The sequence below is a fragment of the Geotrypetes seraphini genome, chromosome 4, assembly GCF_902459505.1.
Source record: "Geotrypetes seraphini chromosome 4, aGeoSer1.1, whole genome shotgun sequence".
In the NCBI taxonomy this organism is placed as follows: domain Eukaryota; kingdom Metazoa; phylum Chordata; class Amphibia; order Gymnophiona; family Dermophiidae; genus Geotrypetes; species Geotrypetes seraphini.
This window is the reverse complement of record NC_047087.1, coordinates 99,878,637-99,899,024: the sequence shown is the minus strand read 5'-3', so window position 1 is coordinate 99,899,024 and position 20,388 is coordinate 99,878,637. Positions and strand designations below refer to the sequence as shown.

The window sequence follows — 20,388 nt, the reverse complement described above, 5'->3', positions numbered from 1 at the left end:
AGGGCGAGGCGTCCCGAGAAGACCTCGAGGAGGAGGAGGAAATACGGCGCACTCTGCGCAACTTTTCCTTGGGCCTCACACTCCGCTCAGGCGGCCCCCCCGAGGTCGAGGGCAGGGCCGGGACCGAGGTTAAGGGGGCCACAGTACCCGAGACCGAGGTCACCGAGGCCGGGGCTCCCGAGGTCGAGGGAGCCGAGGCCGGAGCCTCCGATGCCGAGGGCGCCCCGGCCGAGGTCGAGGGCGCCGGAACTGCAGCCTGCTGCAACACTTCCAGGGCTCCCGACAGCTCCGAAGAAATCAGGGCTCGAAGGAGTTCCTGGAAGGCCGGAATCCCCACGAAGGTGGGGAGTTCCGAGTCCGGAGCACACTCCCTGGAGGGCGACCTCGGTCTCGAGTATTCCCTCGGGGTGTGCGAAGTCGAGGTCCGAGGCGGGGCCGGGGTCGACCCACCCGCCTTAGCCGGAGTAGAGGACGGCTTCTTTGCTGAAGGGGATGGAACAGAGGACTTACCCGAAGCTGGTTTTCCTGAAGACGCCTTCGAAGAAGAGGGCCGAGGCGAAGCCGAGGCCCCCGAGGACGCCGAGGCCGAGGTCAAGGCCGGGGCCGAGGCCGAGGCCGACGTCGAGGCCTTGGGCGGCGCGTCCACGGCGAACAACTCCGCCATTCTGGCCTTACGGCGACGGAGGGCTCTGTTTTGAAAAGTCGCACAGCGATCACACGAAGCTGTCGGATGATCCGGCCCAAGACAGACAATGCACCACCGGTGAGGGTCAGTGATGGAAAGTAACCTCTCACACCGGCTGCACTTCTTAAATCCCGTAACAGGACGGGACATCAACGAAAAAGAAGGCCGGGAACGACCGACGTCCCGCGGCCACGGCTGCCGGGAGCCCCCGGAGCCTAACGAAAAATAAAATATTTTTTTTTTTTTTTTTTACGAAAGGAAAAAAGAAAGCAGCACCGCGAATCGATCAAAAAATTAAAGAAAAACAACGAAACGCGGCAGCTAGAAGGCAATAACACTGGAGCTCAGATCCACAGGGCTTTCTGGCTCCGCGGAAAAAATTGAACTGAGGACCACGAGGTGGGATGCGCCCTCTAGTGGGCGAGAAGGCATGCACGTGCGAGGTGCAGTGTGCAAACTTGAAACTTCTAGCAAGTTTGCTTGAAAAGCTGTCCGCGCTGGGGCTCCGTAGATGACGTCACCCCACATGTGAGAATATCATGCCTGCTTGTCCTGGGATAAAACAACATTGTCCTCAATTTTGCAAAAATTGCAATAAACTTTTCTTTCTATTCCGTCTCATTTCTGAAGAGCTATTTGTGACCAGTTCTGGGAAAAGGTGACTAAAGTTATCAGAAACAAAAAAATGAGGTTTTCATGAATTCTGTTAGAGCAATTTTAATACAACAGTCCAGACCCCATTCTCTTATATGAAAAAAAACATTAAAACAAAAGTTACTAAAGTTCAAGCATGCAACTTATGCCAACTGCTTATTGACCCTTGACATGAAAATTGCCCAGTCTCAACATTTAGGATATATTAAGCCTTTAGTCACTTCTTCCCAGGGACAGTCACATTTGTGTCTACAGCTAGTGTTTAAAATGTAATATTCAGAGCTTAGTATTTACTACTAATAATTTCTATAGTGCACTCTACACAAAACACGGAAAACAGTCAGAGCTTATTATCTATTCAAGACAGGCAAACAGGACAAAAAAGGGATTAGGGACTTTCATTTATTATGGCAGTGATTATTTATTAGGATTTATTTACCACCTTTTTGAAAAAATTCATCCAAGAATACATCAAACATGGGCAATAGACAACTATAGCAATAAAAATATTCAAGCAACAGTACATAGTATTCTACTTACAGTGTCAACACACTACTCGATAAAACATTTTAATAGACAGCATAGGTTAAGGGAAGGTGGAACAAATAAGATAGATTAACAACATGGGAATTACACAGGCGACTAAGGGGTTAAGATATAAAAAACAGTTTCAAAAAATATAATCTGATCCTAAACCCATATCTTCCCACAGTGGTTGTCTAAATTTTTGACATGGATGTCTGCACACAGCAGACATCCTTAAAGCTTGTGGAAGTCAGTACAACAAACAAGTTATATGCAGGACCTTTTTGGCACACTAACAATATATCTGTGGCAAGCTTTCAGAGCTATCCTCTCTTTATCAGGTCAGTGAAAAAATAATACTGGCAAACATTACAAACTCATTTAGATTTTAGGACTGTAGCCGCCAACGTGCAGCCCCCAAAGTCAGCTGCTGAAATGCTCTTCAAATCCTGTAAATGCATTAATTTCAGTCTTGCTCACTTGATATAGTAACTGCAAACAATCTCTTAAGTAAGTATGTTATTCAGGTGTCATTTGTGGAATTTGCTAATGTTAATCCAAAATAAAGTGAGTTTTTAAATTATATCTTTGAAGTGTTATAGAATATTAGTATTAATATTTAACGTTTAATACCCAGTAGATCAAGGCAGTTTACAAAATTAGTAGTATGTGTAGGCTTGAAATTTTTTTTTTGTGCAATATTTCTTTATCTTTACCAATTAAAAAGCCGAACAGCAACACAAAATTGTTGCAATACATAGTGTATAATGTTGTCTGCATGAGGTATTGCTATACATCTGTACTCTAAGGGCTCCCTTTACTAAGCTGCGATAGCGTGCGCTAAATTGCCAGACGTGCTAGATGCTAACGCCAGCATGGAGCTGGTGTTCTAGCCACGTAGCGCAGTTTTAGCGTGCACGGCAATTCTGCGCGCGCTAAAAACGCTATCGCAGCTTAGTAAAAGGAGCCCTAACTCTTTGGTACAGTGCTTTCCCAAATTCAAAAGATGCCCCCTCCCGTCCTCCCCCCTCCTCTGCCTTCAGCAATCCTGACCGCAACAATTTGGATAAGGTCAGATAGTATCAGTGCAGAAATCTAACCCAAATGGGCGCACCATTGTATGTAAAGGGTTCAAAACTTTCAGAAACGATTGCAGCCTGTTGGAACGCAATACTGTGAGTCTCTACATGCAGCATACATAGCTGTACCTGTCTAGTGGGGGTTAGACTTTTTCCAGGCAGAGGCTAGCATCAATCTGGCCGCTGTTACTATAATTTAATTTAAATTTAATTTAATTCTTATATACCGCTAATAACCGTGAGGTTTCTAAGCGGTTTACAAAAATGATGCATTAAAAGATACAATAAATAAAAATAAATAAGATAGGTACTTGGAAATTCCCTAACTGTCCCAAAGGCTCACAATCTAACTAAATTACCTGAAGAAACAATTTAAGAAAAATAAAAATAAAAATATAAAAACAGAGGTAGAGATAGATAGAAATGAATATTCTAACGAGTAATGAATAAATAAGTTAAAGATAGAATTAAAAATAATAATTAAAGTAAATAAAAATAAAGATAAAAATAAGTATAGAGAGAAATAAAAATAAAATATTAAAAAAAAAAAAAAGAGCATTAACATCTGATGTTAAATAATCATAATAATTACAAGCCAAAGAATGGAAAAAAAAAACATTCAACTGCCAACATCCCCAGTTCCGATGGCGATCATCTGGGGACCCGCGATTCCTCCAAGAACAGGTGACATCTCTGACAATGTAATCACCACCACTGCCGCACATGATGCAAAATCCTCTGAGGCAGTCCCTTCGGAACGGGGGGGAGGAGTGAAGATGATGTCGGGTGCCCTGCTGGAAAGGGCTCCAGAACTGACCGTTGGCTCTGACTGCAGTTCTCCTCTGTCGGCTCTCCCTTGCTGGAACGGGGGAGGAATGAAGATGGTGTCGGGTGCCCTGCTGGAAAGAGCTCCCGAACTGACCATTGATGCCGAGCAATTAGCAATTAGCCTATGATATTAAGTTGGTACACCCTCTGACACAGTTCTGGAGGCTATAAGCTTGAAATCTTTTAGTGTCCCCTTGGAGCATTTTCATATTCGCACAGCAGCCCTTTACATGAAAAAGGTAAGAAGTCACTGTCTTAGGTTGTCTGCATATACTGTATCTAAAGCTCAATAAGAGGGAGTGGAGTCAGACAGAGATGGTAATGCCTTACTGTTCAAAGGCCCCCTATCTGATGATGGGTGAGAAAGACAATGTCTCTATTAAATCCTTCCAATTTCAAATGCTTTTCATTGCTGAGTATTTTTTTAAGCTACTACTGAACTATAATTCTGTAATGTTTTATGGTATGGTGAAGATTGACATGTCCTTAATTTTTTTGGCTTGTTTTAGCATAGCATCCTTTACTTCCCCCCCCCCCACTAGACAGTGCACCACAAAACAACAGGGCGTGTCAAGTCCCAGGTCGTCATAATAATTTTGAATCAATTGTTTCATAATGCTTATAAACTGTACACTGATGCCTGGGATTTCATAACCCCCTAATGTGGGTGTGGGTGTTGTGGGTTTGTTTTTTTAAAAAAACATTGGCTGCTGTCAAAGAATCAGTGGTGCTCCTACAGTTTGCACATTGCTGTTCAGTTCTTGGTGAATTTCACCTGCACATGAAGAGTAGCTCAGATTTACTAAGAGCCAACCTGTAAGCCCACTGCTGTTTCTTCAGTGGCGACAGAAGCAGCAGACAGCAAGATTACAGAACAAGTGGCACGGAGCACCAAGTCTGTTAGTTGCCTGGGGATAAAAAATTACTCTACTTGGAAAGGGGGTTATCTACAGAGAGAGATACACACACTCTTGGTGAAGATGGGGGGTGTCAATAGAAGTAGTAAGTAAACTAATAAAACTTCAAACACACACTACTGTGACTCTTTGTGAACCTAGACAAATCACTAATTTTCTGTTGCCCCATGTACAAAACTTAGATTGTGAGCCCACTAGGGACAAAGAAAGTACCTGTATGTAATATAGAAACCACTTTGGTTATACCACCGGAAAACCAGTATATCAAGAAATAAATAAATATAAATACAAAAATTTCTATTTACAAAATGGGAGTGTTACCGTATAGACTCAAATATAAACCTGTGCAAGTATAAAGTTTTTGCCCCTCCCCCTTTTTAGGAGAACAATGGTAACTCAATATAAACCAGAGTTTATATTCTACCATTTCTCCCCTTGCCTTCCCTGTGGTGCCCTCTACCACCGTCAACCCAACTATTGCTGCAACACCACCCCCCCCCAGAATTGGCAGACTTCAGCACATACCCACACCCCCACCCCCATCGACCAGTAGCTAGCATTCCCTCCCCCCCACAAGCCTACCGTGACTTTCTGGTAGTCTAGTAGCGTATTGGGGTAGGAGCAATTCCCACTTGCTCCTGCCCATTCTTTCTCTATAGCAAAATTGGCTGCTAAGACTTCCAGTGGCAGTCTCATGAGGCTAGTGCTAGAAGTCTCAGCAACCATTTTTGCTGCAGAGAAAGAATGGGCAGGAGCAAATGGGAATCGCTCCTGCCACAACATGCTACTAGACCACCAGCAAATCATGGTAAGTCTAGGGAGATTTTTTTTACTCTTGCTTAGGAGGGAACGCTAGCTGCTAGCCAGTGGGGGTGGAGATGGGGGTAGGGCGTGGACACAGGTATGAGATGAAGTTTGCTGGTTTTGGGGGGACTGGCGGAGGTGGAAGACTCAAATATAAGCCAAGACCCCTATTTTTGGGGACATTTTTTCGGCCTATAAATCTCGGGGGACATTTAAGTATATATGGTAATTATGGCCAAGTAAATCTGGGGCACTTCAAGTATTGATTGGCAGGCAATCTACTAACAGGTCGCCTGATGTATGAGACGGAGAAAAAAAATCTGTTCTTCCCTTCTTTCTTGGTCACTTTCTCTTGCCTTGTCTCTCACCTTGTCTCTTTCCCCCTTCTCCCTCCACACCAGAAGCAGCAGAGCCAGTCTGACAATCCCCCTCCCTCCCTCCATTCCTCGAGGCAGCAGAGCCAGTCTGACAAACCCCCTTCCCTCACCCAAACAAAGCAATAGTGGCAGCTGATGAGCAGAGGAAGTGCTGGTAAACAGGCTTCTTACGGCCAGCCCCAGCAGGGCCTTTCCTCTGCCACGTCAGAAGTGACGTGGCAAGGAAAGGCCCTGCCGGGGCAAGGCAGAAGCAGTCTGTTTACTAGCACTTCCTCTGCTCACTGGCTGCTACTACTGCTTCAGGTGGGGGGTGGGGAGGATTGTCAGACCGGCTCTGTTGTTTCAGAGAAGGGAGAGAGGGGAGTTTGTCGGACTGGCTGCCTGCTGCTTCGGAAAGGGAGGGAGATTTTTGTGGCTGCTGCAATGCTTCGGGAGCTGGAGAGAGGGAGATTTATGGCTGCAACTGATGCCTCTGGGGCTAGCAGGAGGGTGCGGTTGTTGGGTCAGGAGCATGACTATGGATGTTGTCCGAGGAGCGCGGGAGGCTTTTTATTTTTGCAGACAGTTTTTTTGCTGATTGGTTGAGAGTGCCGGTTAGTTGAATGCCAGTTAACTGAGATTCTGCTGTAATTAGAACTCCTTAGAGAATGCAGACACTTACATAGCCAGGTCTGCCTAACGGGCTACACATGCCTCATGCTGACTGTGTCAATACAGCAGGTGGAGTGTTGCTCTATAGATGGGCCAAGTTTTAGCGATGGTGTTTTCCCAACTTATCCAAGAAAGCCCTTTAATTACTATTGCGTGGTTGTTTTTACATTTATATGCTGAAATATTTGTGCTGTATTGAGTTGGTACCTTAAAACATCCACTCACCCCTGATGTAGCCTTACTAGATGAAACAGATAGAGAATGACACGGTGACAAAATTCATCACCATTTCCGTTCCCGCAGATAACCGTGGGAATCCATCCCATGTCATTCTTTAATGTTTATCTCAACCTCAGTCCTTCTACACCAGCATTCTTTAATGCAAGGCTTGAGGGTCAGTGGCTGTGCCCATTCACACTCAGGTTCTTATGTGAGCCAAAAATAGGATAATGAACCCATCATGACATCACTGATGAGGTTGGCTCTTAGGCATTGGTGGAATGAGGCATTATGACATCATAATATCTGCTTTGGATACCAGAGACTGTTATTCTTTAGTGTCTATCTCAACCTCAGTCCTTCTACATAAGCATTCTTCAATGCAAGGCTTGAGGATCAATGGCTTTGCCCATTCATACTCTGATTCTTCCCTTTCTCCTTAAAGAATGACATTGAGATGGTTTCTCATGGTTATCTGCGGGGATGGGAATGGTGAAATTTTGTCACCATGTCATTCTCTAGAAACAGGGTCATGGGCATATTTAATCAATAAATCTTGGGATTTCTACTTTGGACTCTTTTCTCTTGGTGCTATCTTTTCTTCCCTTGCTAGTTTATTAGCAACTGCCACTTTGTGTTTAAATACATGTGGCTATCAGAAATAGTAAAAACTAAGATAGCAAAGAAAAAAAATCAAAGTATGAGCAAAACAACAAACACTACAGGTTGGAATTAAGGGAACACTGTACTAGACTATATTAACAGAGTGCAATTGATTAATGGCAATAAGTTAGTATGTATATTATACTCAAAACATATGTTAATGAGATGATGAAAGCATGATAAATAATTCATCTGATTTGCATGGCAAAAAATGATGCCCGATAAAAAGTGCAAAATCTAACAGGTGTATTAACCCAAGGAAGTTACATTTTGGTCTATGTATGCATTAATGCACATACTTTACAGTATGTGGATACTTGCCTCATGTGAATCATATCAACATTGGCTGTTAATATGCATAGTAAATGCCACATTAGCACAAGTTAGTATAATAGCTCCTTAAAGATCATTGAAATAGCCAATAACCTTACAATGATGAGATAAAGCCTAGAAAATCAAGAATGCCCTTATGTTAAGCCTTATTTGACCCCTTTAAAACAATTTCGAACTCATGTGTACTGTATTTCCCTGCATATAGGCCGCCACTCTGCATAGGCCGCCCCCATGCAGAAAAAGGTGACCTATGTTTTCAAAACTGGAAGATAAGCCTCCTCATGGTATTAGCCGCGGCTTATCTTACCAGTACATTACCTGCCGGCTGCCTTTCCAATCATCCTTCCCCCCCCGCCCTGTACCTTTTTCAAAATCCCCTCGCTGTACGACTCAAATCTCCAGCGGTGCAGGGCAGTTGCGATCTCTTTGGCATCCAGCCTCGAGCCATCTGCCATCCAGCGAGGGGTTTTTGAAAAAGGTACCGGGGTGGGTGGGATGATTTTAAATATGTAGATAGGCCGCCCCCATACACAGGTTTGTAAAACCCATGTATAGGCCGCGGCTTATATTACATTGATGTCTTCTATCCTGCCAATACCTTTCAGTTCTGGGCGGTTTACAACAAGAAATATGGGAAAATACGGTAGTTGGAATCCTCACAACCACCAATACAGAAAACTTTGATTCTGGTCCCTCACTTTTATACCCCTAGACTGTAAAATCAATTATCAACCAAATAAATGTCTCCTAATGTTATATGGTAAGTACAACTTATCCATTTTATAGCATTTGAGAATATGATACAGACCATTAAGCAAATGCTTATCAATTACTCACCCTCCATTTCCCTTAACGCAGCTCAGCTGCACCAAAGGATTTGGCTGTCCACTCTCCCAACAGAGAGTGTCTCCTGCCCTTCCCACAGTGAGGTCACAGCATCCACAGTGTCAACAACACAGGAACCTGGGTAGAAGGAACACAGATCTATGTGCAGAATGGTTACAGCATCCCAAACAAGATTCACAGGCTCCTGCCTAGCATGATGGAAGGATAGGAACTAATCAGGATGGTGCCAATAGATTGGTGGTAGCTAGATACTGTCCAGCAACACCACAGAGACATAGCTGGCCAGATATTTAGGTCACAGCTTTGCTAGCTTTAGTAAGCTAATTAGATTATAAAAGCTTGGTAGCTGAAAGAGGCAGAGGATGGAGCATTAAATTTACCATGGGATCTTCTATGCTCATCAACTCACAATGAGAGTGAATTAACAAAAGATGAAATGGATAAGGAGCAAATATTACAAGTATTCAAGCTTTTATGGCTGCGAGCCAGAATATTTCCTTAGCAGCATAAACTTGATTTGCCTACACTGCCTCCATTCTATGCAAATTTCTTTCATGCATATTCATTGTGGATATCCCAAAAACCTGACTGGCAAGGGGGTACTCCAGGACCGAGTTGAGAAACACTGGACTAGGACAACCATCATCAAATAACCCTACTGAATATGGATATCTACCAGGCCAAATTGATGTAGTACTGCTTAGCTTAGTACTTTTGTTTTTATCTTGTTGGATATTTTCTACAGGGGAGAAAAAAAACCTCAAGCGCCCGTAGCTGCTTATTGTTAGAACTTGTCTTAATAAGTCAGCTGTACGCGGGCTATAACCAGTCAAAACTCCCCTTTTTTAATATTTTTTCTTTTGAATTCTTATAATTCTTTTATCATTTTTCTTTGTTCATTTCAGATATTTTTTTTTCAAGTATCCATTATAGGAACCTTTTGCCCATTCTGTTGTAGAACGCTATACAAAGCTTTACAGATTTGGCAATATAGGATTACCCATTTCCTAAAGAAGCTCTTCTGAAATATGAAGAGCGAAACGGGGACGCTCTGTCGGACACATAAAGCTGAGCAGTAAATATCCCACGCTAAGTATATTTTATATTGGGCAAAGGGTTCCTATAATGGATACTTTAAAAAAAAAATGAAATGAACAGAGAAAAATGATAAAAGAATAAAGAATTCAAAAGAAAAAAATATTAAGAAAAAGGGGAGTTTTGACCGGTGATAGCCCGCATACAGCTGACTTATTAAGACACGTTTTAACAATAAGCAGTTGCGGGTGCTTGAGGTCTTTTTCTCCCCTGTAGAAAATATCCAACAAGATAAAAACAAAAGTACTAAGCTAAGCCGTACTAATCAACATGGCCCAGTAGATATCCATATTCAGTAGAGTTATTTGTCTATGACTTGTTATTTGAAGGAAAGTACGTATTATCAATAATTTTTCAACACAGTAGAAGGGACAGATGAAAAAATGGGAAAAATTCCCAAAAGACAATCTTGCCTATATTCCACAAACAGGGGCATATAAAACCTTTACAGTCACCATAGTATGAGCAATAAATTTCCTTATTTATACCTACTATCATAAATAAAAAGCACCCAAAGTAGTTATCAACCATGACATCGTAAAAACATAAAATTAAATTTAAAAAAAAAAATTTCTCATCCACTCACCTCGCACCACCACAATATTAGACTCAACATTATCTTTCAAGAATATTCCAAAACAAGATTATCCACCCAACCACATAACTTTCCCCAAATTCTGCACTGGGATTTGATCTCAACATCTGGGTACAGAAGCAGCAGCTCTACCAGTGAGCCACAGCTTCCCCCTCCCTTATTTTCAAATGATTATCCCTTAGGGGTCCTTTTATTAAGGCACACTAACCGATTTAGCATGCACTAAATGCTAAGGCATCCATTATATTTTACAGGCGCCTTAGAGGGGCTATGGTCAGGGATTGAACTGAGGAAGATTGAAGAGTAGCACTTGTTCCACTTCCTCGCAAACATTAAAAATATTATTCCCCATTATATCCCACAGGAGGCAGAAATGGGCACTGGGCTATGTGACCCTAAAAAAGTAGGAAGGAAGAGGTGGCAGGAGATCATTGACAAAGTTGGAGGGAGGAGGAGAAGGGACATATTGTGTTTCTTGGTTTGCTAAACCAAGGATTGCTAAACCAAGGATTGCTAAATTCTTGTTCTTGGCTTTTAGTAAAACTCTGCAGCCATCTCCTAAATCTCTACTCAGCTCTTTGAGCTGGATGACTGTTCCTTGGTCACAGGAGCAATATCATGTAGGCAGCCCAAATACAGTGGCTTAGTATGAGTGCATACTTCTATGCCCTGGGTTGCTGGAATATATTTTCCCACTTAACATGTAATCTCTGAGGTTTCAAACTGTGATCTTGCTGAGTTTCCAGAGCTCAGGATGAGCATGTAAGCAAAGAATTTCATGTAGATTCTACAGGCAGAGGGTGGTCATTGACATGGAATCTGTGAGTGCCAGGGGAAGTGCTGCAGTGCAAAAGGGGATGGGGAAGCAATCCCAGAAAACAGGAATGTGCTTGGAGCCAAGGAGAGCACAGCAGAGAAATGATTCATGTCTGTGGTCAATATGGAGTCACAAATTGAAGATGAGTTAAACCTACCATGGAAAGGAAATTTCACATGTAGAGAAGAGTGAGAAGTGTGAAGCAGTGAAATGATGCTAAACCTCCATTGAACAGCATCTGGTTGGGGAACAGTGTATTGGAGTTTGCTGGGGAATGTAGGGAAATGAGAAGCAGTACAGGCTAAAAAAAATTTCGGGAGAAAACAGGAAGAGAGCTATTAATTCTCTCTGCTCCCAAATAAAAAGCACGTTATGAAAGTTCTTTTGGGTCTGACTCCTCTCTCTTCTCCCTCCGTTATACCCGCCGGCATAATATTTATAGTAGCCTAGGGTACCACCTAGTTACAGATTACATCACATTCATCATTTTTATTGGCTATATGGAGCCATACTAAAACGTGACATCACCTGGTGCCAAATCTGCTGACCTTTCTATATTTCCCTGACAATGCATTCCCAATACTAAGGCTAATAACTTCAGAGATCAAGCCCCCACCTTTCTGAGTTACACTGTCCTTCGCTAGTACTTCTTAGAAGGACCTCTTATCATGTATTGTACTGTTCTGAAAAGTCCCAAAACATTGATGTCACAGTCAGGAGATCTGACTGCTGGTTCTGGAGCAAAGGTGAATCTCTCTCTTACTGGCAGAGAGGAAAATGACAGCTTAGAAGTTTGAATTCATATGCACAATGTCTCTCTTAAAAATATAACTATTTGAGGTTCTCATGGGTCTTCGCCTACAATATATGCAGGTTTTATGCTTGCGTCTTCTTCCGCCTACATTATCATGCAGGTCTTATTCCTGATTCTCCCCTGATTCGTCCTCAAGGAGCGAGGAAGAAAAAAAAATGTATTGTAGATGATGGGCTGAGGGACTGGTTCAAGAAAAGAGCTGTAGATGAGAGTGAGAGAACCTGACAAGCTGTGAGTTGGAGGAGAGCGTATCAAGACCCTAGTTCTTGATTTGTCCACATTACCAGCCCTACTCTTGACATTTAGATACAAGCTTGTCATTCATTATCAGATGTTATTTTGGGTTTCTTTGCTGGGTGAGAGGAAATTTGTTGAGTGCCAAGTTCAGCACCCCAATCATTTTCACAAGTTGGCTACTATGAATCTAGCTATAAGAACCACATGAATTGCCAAGCTTCCAAGGGCCAGGAAAAAATCACATGGCAGGCTGAGTTCTGGCCCCAGGTTCACAGGTTGGACAAGCTTGCTCTAGACCAGTGGTTCCCAACCCTGTCCTGGAGGACCACCAGGCCAGTCGGGTTTTCAGGATAGCCCTAATGAATATGCATGAGAGAGATCTGCATATAATGGAGGTGTCAGGCATGCAAATCTGCTCCATGCATATTCATTAGGGCTATCCTGAAAACCTGACTGGCCTGGTGGTCCTCCAGGACAGGGTTGGGAACCACTGCTCTAGACCATTCCTCAAGCTTCACAACATTCCATCTCATGTTCTGCACCACTTCCAGGATGTCTACCCTATTGCAGATTTTGTGGTCATTCTCCAGAGACAAACCTTTCATGATAGCCCATTTGCAATATCACTCACAAAACTATTGAAAAGAACCAGACTAAGGACCCATCCCTGAGGCACACCATTGGCAATGCTTTTTTCCTCTGAGTGAATGCTATTTATCACTAACTTTTGTCACCCTCCACTCAAACAATGTCTAACCCAGCAAGTCACTTTAGGGCCCGTACCAAGGGCACACTCCGTTTATAAGTTGCCTTTACAGAATCAAGTCAAAGGCTTAGCTGAAATCAAAGTACATCTCATCTAGCACTCTCCCCTGATTCAACTTTTGGTCATCCAGTCAAAGCCATTGATTACAATTGTCTAACAAGACAATTGCTAACTTAGATAGCTCCCAGTCTCCACCTTCCTTTGACTTTTGTGAAGAAAAGTATCTGCTTGCCTTCAGTCATGCAGAACCACTCCTGACTAAGTGAAAGGGCCAGACAGCAGAGCCGTCAGAACTCCTGTAGATTCCCTTAATTCCTTCAAATGTATCCTGATCAGCCCTATCATTTTGTCTACACTTCTCCCTTCATATTCGCGGTTTCAGCAATGGCGGTTTCGATTAATCACGGTTTTTAGCTTGCTGGCTCCTCCCTCAAAATTACATCAGCTTGCATAGAGAAATCACTGATCCCCAGCACTTTCTTCACCGTGTTTTGCCTCTCCTTCAGGAACAGGCTAGGTCTCCTACCATGTTATTTGCGGTTTCACCATATTCATGATGGTTTTTAATAGAAAACAGCGAACAACATATAAAAAAGTTATTTGCGGTTTTTCAGTATTTGCGGGTCTGTTAATCCCCTATCACAGTGAATATGGAGGAAGAAGTGTACTTTTAATTTAGCTAGCTTAAACTGAAGCCATTCAATGTCTATCTCACTCACATTTCTATTTGTGGCATTTTTCTGTGGTGATATTTCCAGCCCTTCTTCCCTTGTAAATGGACAAGGGGAATGTGCTGAACGTGCCAGTAACCACACAAGGTAAGCATCTACCAGGTACTGTACTAAAAAAAAAAAGTCTTCATAATTGGTGGTGTATACTTAACAGATTTTTACCAACCATATCTCAAGTGTTAACATCAACAGTATTTTTAAGACAAGTTTAAGGCTAGATTACTGTTATACACCATTTGACTGTGGAGGCAATTGTGTTCTGTTTCTTAAATAAAACTTAGGAAAAATTTAAATTTCATTCCATAAAGAAATTATCTATACATCAACACCACTGTATTCTTTTTTATGATGTGGCATTGCGAAATCCACCAAACACATCCCAGACTAATCCCCAAAACTAGTCATTACTTAGCCGTTATGTGCAGGGAGGAGTAGTTCTGACTTACATCCTCTAGTCTACACCAAAGGTATTCACTGATGGGTCACAAGAGCCACAAACAGGTTATGTTTCCAGGCTATCCCTAATAAACATATAATACCAAATCACAAGAATTAGGCAAATAGCAAACATTAATAAAATGAATTTCACAGCACACACAGATATACCTTCCTTTCATACACTCCATTAGCTAGAAAGTTTTCCAGATCTGTCTTGTGAAGAAGTGAAGCAGGCAGCACTGGTAATCTGAAGGAGGAGAAGATGCTGGGAAACAGGGGAAAGTGGTGAAGAGTGGCAGATACTAGGTAGGGAGGGTGGAAAGGAGAGGCAAAACAGGGAGTTGTTGCTGATGGGGAGGAAGGGAGAAGAGAGGCCGATGTTTGGTGGGGAAGGCGAATTAGGGGGCAAATATTGAACACAAAGGCTCCCTGGATGCTGAGGTCTGGAAAGCCCCTAATCATTGCCAGCTGAAGAAACAAAAGTGGAACTAGGGACTGGAGCAGGAGACCTTAAGTTAATTAGTGTTGGGAACCTGGAAGCTGGAAAGATAAATATTATTTCATGGTGTATTATTTTTGCTAAGCAGCACAACATTCATTTCCAGATTTGTACTGGAAACTGGGGAAAGATCTCACTCTTCATTTGGCCAGTAAATACATTGGTGGGTGGGGGGGGAGACAGAGTACCTTCGGCATCTCTGAGTGAACATGCAGGAGACAGGTTTACACACAAACTATTTCCTCACTTGCAGAGAAATCTCTCCAGCATATTCTTTAGGGATCGTTTGAAAAACTAATTATCTGTAAGCCAATACCAGTGCCCTACTCCCTATTGAAGCAGGGACTACATCCCCCTGCATGTGGAACAAAACCAGGACTGGCTCGCCCTGTTTGGGTTACAGCGGTATGAACGAGAGGACAGCTTCACCGGTGTCAACTGCTTAGCCATCCTGTCCTCTCCTTATTTGCAGCTATCACATTTTCATCTTTTTAAAGTTGCGGTGTCTATTGCGGTGGACTGTCATTGCAGGCACGTGAAACACGCATCTGGCCGAGTTCACAGACTGAGCAGCTCTTCCCAGGCTGAACGGGCTCCATCTGCCGCAACCTCCGCTCTCCCTGCACTCCCGCGGTCTAGCACCTTCCCCGTTCGCTGCTCCCTCCTGCCCTCGCAGACCTTCAAACTCACCGCTAGCTGCAGCTGTTCACAAACACTCCCCCGGCTCGGCCTCAGAGCCTTTCCGTTGCCTCACCGGAAGCAGGAAGTGGAGTCGAGGGGGGCGGAGCCGCGGCTCGCGGTACATGAAAGGCTCCGGTGGAGGATTGATTTCTGAGCGCTTTGCGGGGAGGGCACAGGGGGAGGTGAAAGCTTAAGATCACGTTTTTAATGTGCAGTCGTTTACAACCCTATAAGTCAGGGGTAGGGAACTCCGGTCCTCCAAAACCCTATTCCAGTCGGGTTTTCAGGATCTATTTGCATGCACTGCTTTCAAAGCATATTCATTGGGGAAATCCTGAAAACCCGACTGGAATAGGGCTCTGGAGGACCGGAGTTCCCTACCCCTGCTATAAGTTACATAGATAGAACATAGAAAAATGACGGCAGATAAGGGCCATAGGCCATCAAGTCTGCCCACTTCACAGACCCACCCCCCTGAGTCTGCTCTCCTGGAGATCCCTCTCCTAATGACCCATCCTTAACTCCACCCTCTTAAGGATCCCACATGGGCATCCCATTTACCCTTAAAATCTGGCAAGCTGTTGGCCTCGATTACCTGTATTGGAAGCTTGTTCCAATGATCAACCACTCTTTCGGTGAAGAAATACTTTCTGGTTTCCCCATGAAATTTCCCACCCCTGAGTTTAAGTGGATGCCCTCTTGTGGCTGAGGATCCCTGGAGGAGGAAAATATCTTCTTCCACCTCGATACGTCCGGAGATGTATTTAAATGTCTCAATCATGTCTCCCCTCTCCCTACGTTCCTCGAGAGAGTAGAGCCGCAGCTTGTTCAGCCTCTCTTCGTATGAGAGATCCTTGAGCCCCGAGACCATCCTGGTGGCCATCCGCTGAACTGACTCTGCTCTTAGCACATCTTTACGGTAATGTGGCATCCAGAATTGCACACAGTATTCCAGATGTGGTCTCACCATGGTTCTGTATAACGGCATGATGACCTCAGGCTTCCGGCTGACGAAACTTCTGCAGATACAACCTAACATTTGTCTTGCCTTAGATGAAGCCTTCTCCACTTGATTGGCAGCTTTCATATCTGCACTGATGATAACTCCCAAATCTCGTTCTGTTACAGTCCTAGCTAAGGTTTCACCATTTAAGGTGTAAGTTCTGCACGGATTCCTACTGCCGAGGTGCATGACCTTGCATTTCTTGGCGTTGATGCCCAGCTGCCAGGTAGATGACCAACGTTCCAACAAAAAAAGGTCATGCGTCATACTATCGTGTAAATCAGAGCCGCTCACTATGTTACATAGTTTGGCGTCATCGGCAAATAGTGTTATTTTACCTTGAAGCCCCTGAGTCAGGTCCCCTATGAATAAGTTGAAAAGGAGAGGGCCCAAGACTGAGCCCTGCGGTATTCCACTTGTCACTTCTGACGTTTTAGAGAGGGTACCGTTAACTACCACCCTCTGAAGTCTACCACTTAGCCAATCCTTGACCCATGCAGTTAGCGTTTCTCCCAACCCCATCGATTTCATCTTGCTCAACAGCCTACGGTGAGGGACGCTATCGAAGGCTTTACTGAAGTCTAGATACACTACGTCTAGGGATTCTCCCAAGTCCAGCTTTCTTGTAACCCAGTCAAAGAAGCTAATGAGATTGGATTGACAGGACCTACCCTTGGTGAATCCATGTTGACTGGGATCCCGTAGATTCTCCTCATTCAGGAACGTGTCTATTTTACGTTTGATTAGTGTTTCCATGAGTTTACACACTATTGATGTTAAGAGTAGAAAGGCGCGTTTCTTCACTGGGGACAATAAGCCAGAGGCGCTTTTGGGTCTGCTCTCTTATTGAGTACTCTGTGCCTGCTGCCAAGTGCCAACGGATGAAAGCACTGGTTATTCTTCTATTATTAATAATAATAATAATTTTATTTCTTATATACCGCCAAAGCCGTATTAGTTCGAGGCGGTATTATTAAACAGTATTACATCCCAATCCTACGAAAGGATGTACAGTACTTCCTTTCCTTTTTTAAAATTGTTTTTACATTGTACACCACCTTGTATATCTAGATTGACATTTGGTAGGATAGCTGGAATCTTCACACGAATTTTCAAAGCATGCAACATGTTTCTACAATAAGAGTGGAATGGTAATAGGTGCCCTACTAGGCAAACTTTCAGTTCTGCGACCCCCCTCCCCCCCCCCACACACACTCCATTGCACAAGTGGCGGTGGTCTAGAGCTGCCCAATTCAGGGAAAAAGTTCAATGCTATTCAGCCTATTGAATTGATTTTTCGATTCGATGTTCCTGCCCAATTGGGTGTTTTGTTCAAACATCCTGGTGGGTTTATTTTATAGCCTCTTCACTCCCTTTGCCCTCTCCTACCCACACTGGCGCTGTGGTGTAAACAAAATAAAAATGACTTTTCCTCTCTTAAATCCTAGCTCACGTTCACGGTCTAACACAGTGGTCTCAAACTTCGATCCTTTGCAGGGCCACATTTTGGATTTGTAGGTACTTGTAGGCCTCAGAAAAAATAGTTAATGTCTTATTAAAGAAATGACAATTTTGCATGTGGTAGAACTCTTTATAGTTTATAAATCTTTCCTTTTAGCTAAGTCTTATTTTCTTAATAAATGAAAATATTTTTTTAAAAAAATAATAATGTCATTTATAGCAAAAGAGACATATGATCAAGAAACTGTTTTATTTTACCTTTGTGATTATGATAAACATACTGAGGGCCTCAAAATAGTACCTGGCGGGCCACATGTGGCTCTCGGGCCGTGAGTTTGAGATCACTGGTCTAACACCAGCTCTGGCAGGATACACATTTAAAATCTGACATATTGTAATCACAAAACATAAAATAAAATTATTTTTTCCTTTTGTTGTCTGGTCATTATTCAAATCTTGGTCCCAGGCTCTGGTTGTCTTCTGATAACTTACTTGCCAGGGTCTCCTTTCTTCTTTCTCCATGCTAACCATCCGTCTCTGTCCTCCCTTTCCGTTTCCCTTCCCTCCTCCGGAGGTCTGGCATCTTTCCTTTTTTACATCTCCATCCCTGCAGCTGCAGCAATGGACCCCACTATCCCCAGATCCACCATCTTTCCTTTTCTCAACTACCCTCTCATCCAGCATCTCTCCCTCTTTCCACAACCATCCCAGGGTCTACGAGTTCTCCCTTTCTCTTCCCAGCTACCCTCCTATCCAGTATCTCTATCCTCCACACCATCCCTTGTGTCCAACTTCTCTCTCTTTCTGTTCCTTCCCTCCCTAAATCCCATTGTTCACCAAATCTCTCCCTCTCCTGTTTTAGACCCATTATTTCTTCCCTCCAGTCCAGCATATGCACATCTCTTTGAACCCCCCTTTCCTCCCATGTACTCCTACACCAGGGCCCCCCCTTGAAGGCCTGTCCTTCCTGAAGACCTACACCCCCCTGAAGGCCTGCACCCCCTCCTTGAAGGTCTGCATCCCACTGAATGCCTGTCCCCCCCCTTTGAAGGCCTGCACCCCTCGAAAGCCTGCACACACACCCTCCCCCAAAAGTCTGCCTGTTCTCCCCTGGCCTACCGGTCTTACTTTTACTTAATTAGAGCAGCGGAGCAGCCTATAGAGAGGATCGCCAGTGCTAGCGGTCCATGCAGGCTGCCATCGGCCTCCGCAGCTGTCGTTCCCTCTGCTGCAGTCCCACCCTCTCCTGATATCAGGGGCAGGATCGCAGCAGAGGAAACGATAGCTCCGGAGGCCGATGGCAACCTGCAAGGATTGCTAGTACCGGCGATCCTCTCTGCAGGCTGCTCTGCTGCTGGAATTAGGTAAATGGAAGAGCGGGAGACCAGGGAGGAAGCGGATACCGACTTCCCGACTGACCCTCCCCCCTTGCCCCCTAAAACAGGAGCGGCAGCGGCCAGCTAGCAAGAGGCAGTGCTGCCGCTCCTGCTTTAGGGGGAGGGGGGAGGGTCAGTCACCGAATCGGGAGGCTGAATTTTTACAAAAACTGAATCGATTCGAATCGATTCACCCGAAGTGAATCGTGAATCGATTTGATTCGTGAATCGGGCAGCACTACCGTGCCCCCCTTCCCTCTATCCCCCCCCAGCACCCTTCTTTCATTTGAAAGGAAGCTCTGGAATGAGAAGGCATAGGATGAAGTTAAGAGGTGATAGGCTCAGGAGTTATCTAAGGAAATACTTTTTTACAGAAAGAGTGGTAGATACGTGGAACAGTCTCCCGGTAGAGGTGGTGGAGAACAGAGACTGTCTGTTTTCAAGAAAGCCTGGGATAGGCACATGAGATCTCTTGTAGAGAGGAAGAGATAGTGGTTATGGATGGGCAGACTGGATTGGCCATCTAGCCTTTATCTGCCATCATGTTTCTATGTTTCTCTCTCTCGGCCCTAATAGTTCCCTTTTCATCTCTCCCAAGCCCAGTGCTGAACCATTCTGCCTTCCCATTGAGTACCAGCTTTTCTTCTATCATTCTGCAGACCTCCCTCAGTCCTAGATTTATTCCTCTCATCTCTTTCTCTGCCACTCCCATCCCCAGCAGCCATATTTCGTTTATGTTGCCATCTTCCTCCCTAGTATCAGCAGCATTCATCCATCCAGGATCCCTTCTTCTACTTCCCGTTTCATCTATGCCCTGGCATAGATGAAGCTACACAGAAACTCCCCTCCGCTGAAATCAGAAGCAGGGTGGCTGGCATGGTTTAAGCCACTCAAAGGAAATTGCAGCACCAAGCCACTCATGAGGTCTCTGGAGCCAGAGTGCATGTATCATGTAGCATAAGTCAAGTACCATTTCCTCTAGTTTGAAGCCTCGTAGCTGCAAGACAGACGGGCAACTTAATACAAATCATGCAAAGAGAAAACTTCACACACTGCCTTTGCAGGGTGACACAGAGCCTTTGGAAATATTAGGTCCATGTGAGAAAGGAAAAATAATTTTAAAAATGTGAAGACAAGCTAAAAGATAATAAAAGAAAAATAAATTCATGCAAAAAAAGGTCTCAAATAATAAAAGAAACAAAACAACCACAAGAAAAAACCTCAAATTTGCCCACACATGAAATATTTATTAGGACATTTCCCCTTACTAAATTGATAATGAGCCTATTTCTCC

The 20,388-nt window shown here is 43.9% G+C and overlaps 1 protein-coding gene across 3 annotated transcripts in view; it reads right to left on the bottom strand.

The window, feature by feature from the left end:
- The window catches only part of POP4 (POP4 homolog, ribonuclease P/MRP subunit), a 35,523-nt gene extending 20,099 nt beyond the window's left edge, over positions 1-15,424 (bottom strand). Inside the window, exons 1-2 of one of the 3 annotated variants that reach the window (XM_033942256.1) lie at positions 15,264-15,424; positions 8,573-8,698 (exon numbers count right to left, since the gene is read on the bottom strand). In XM_033942256.1, coding sequence (XP_033798147.1) covers positions 8,573-8,579 — 7 coding nt within the window. In that variant the 5' untranslated portion in view covers positions 8,580-8,698; positions 15,264-15,424. Of the gene's footprint in view, positions 1-8,572; positions 8,699-14,242; positions 14,906-15,263 lie in introns of those variants that run through there. The other 2 variants (XM_033942258.1, XM_033942257.1) reach the window with 2 other exon arrangements.
- Between the last annotated feature and the right edge of the window lie 4,964 nt (positions 15,425-20,388).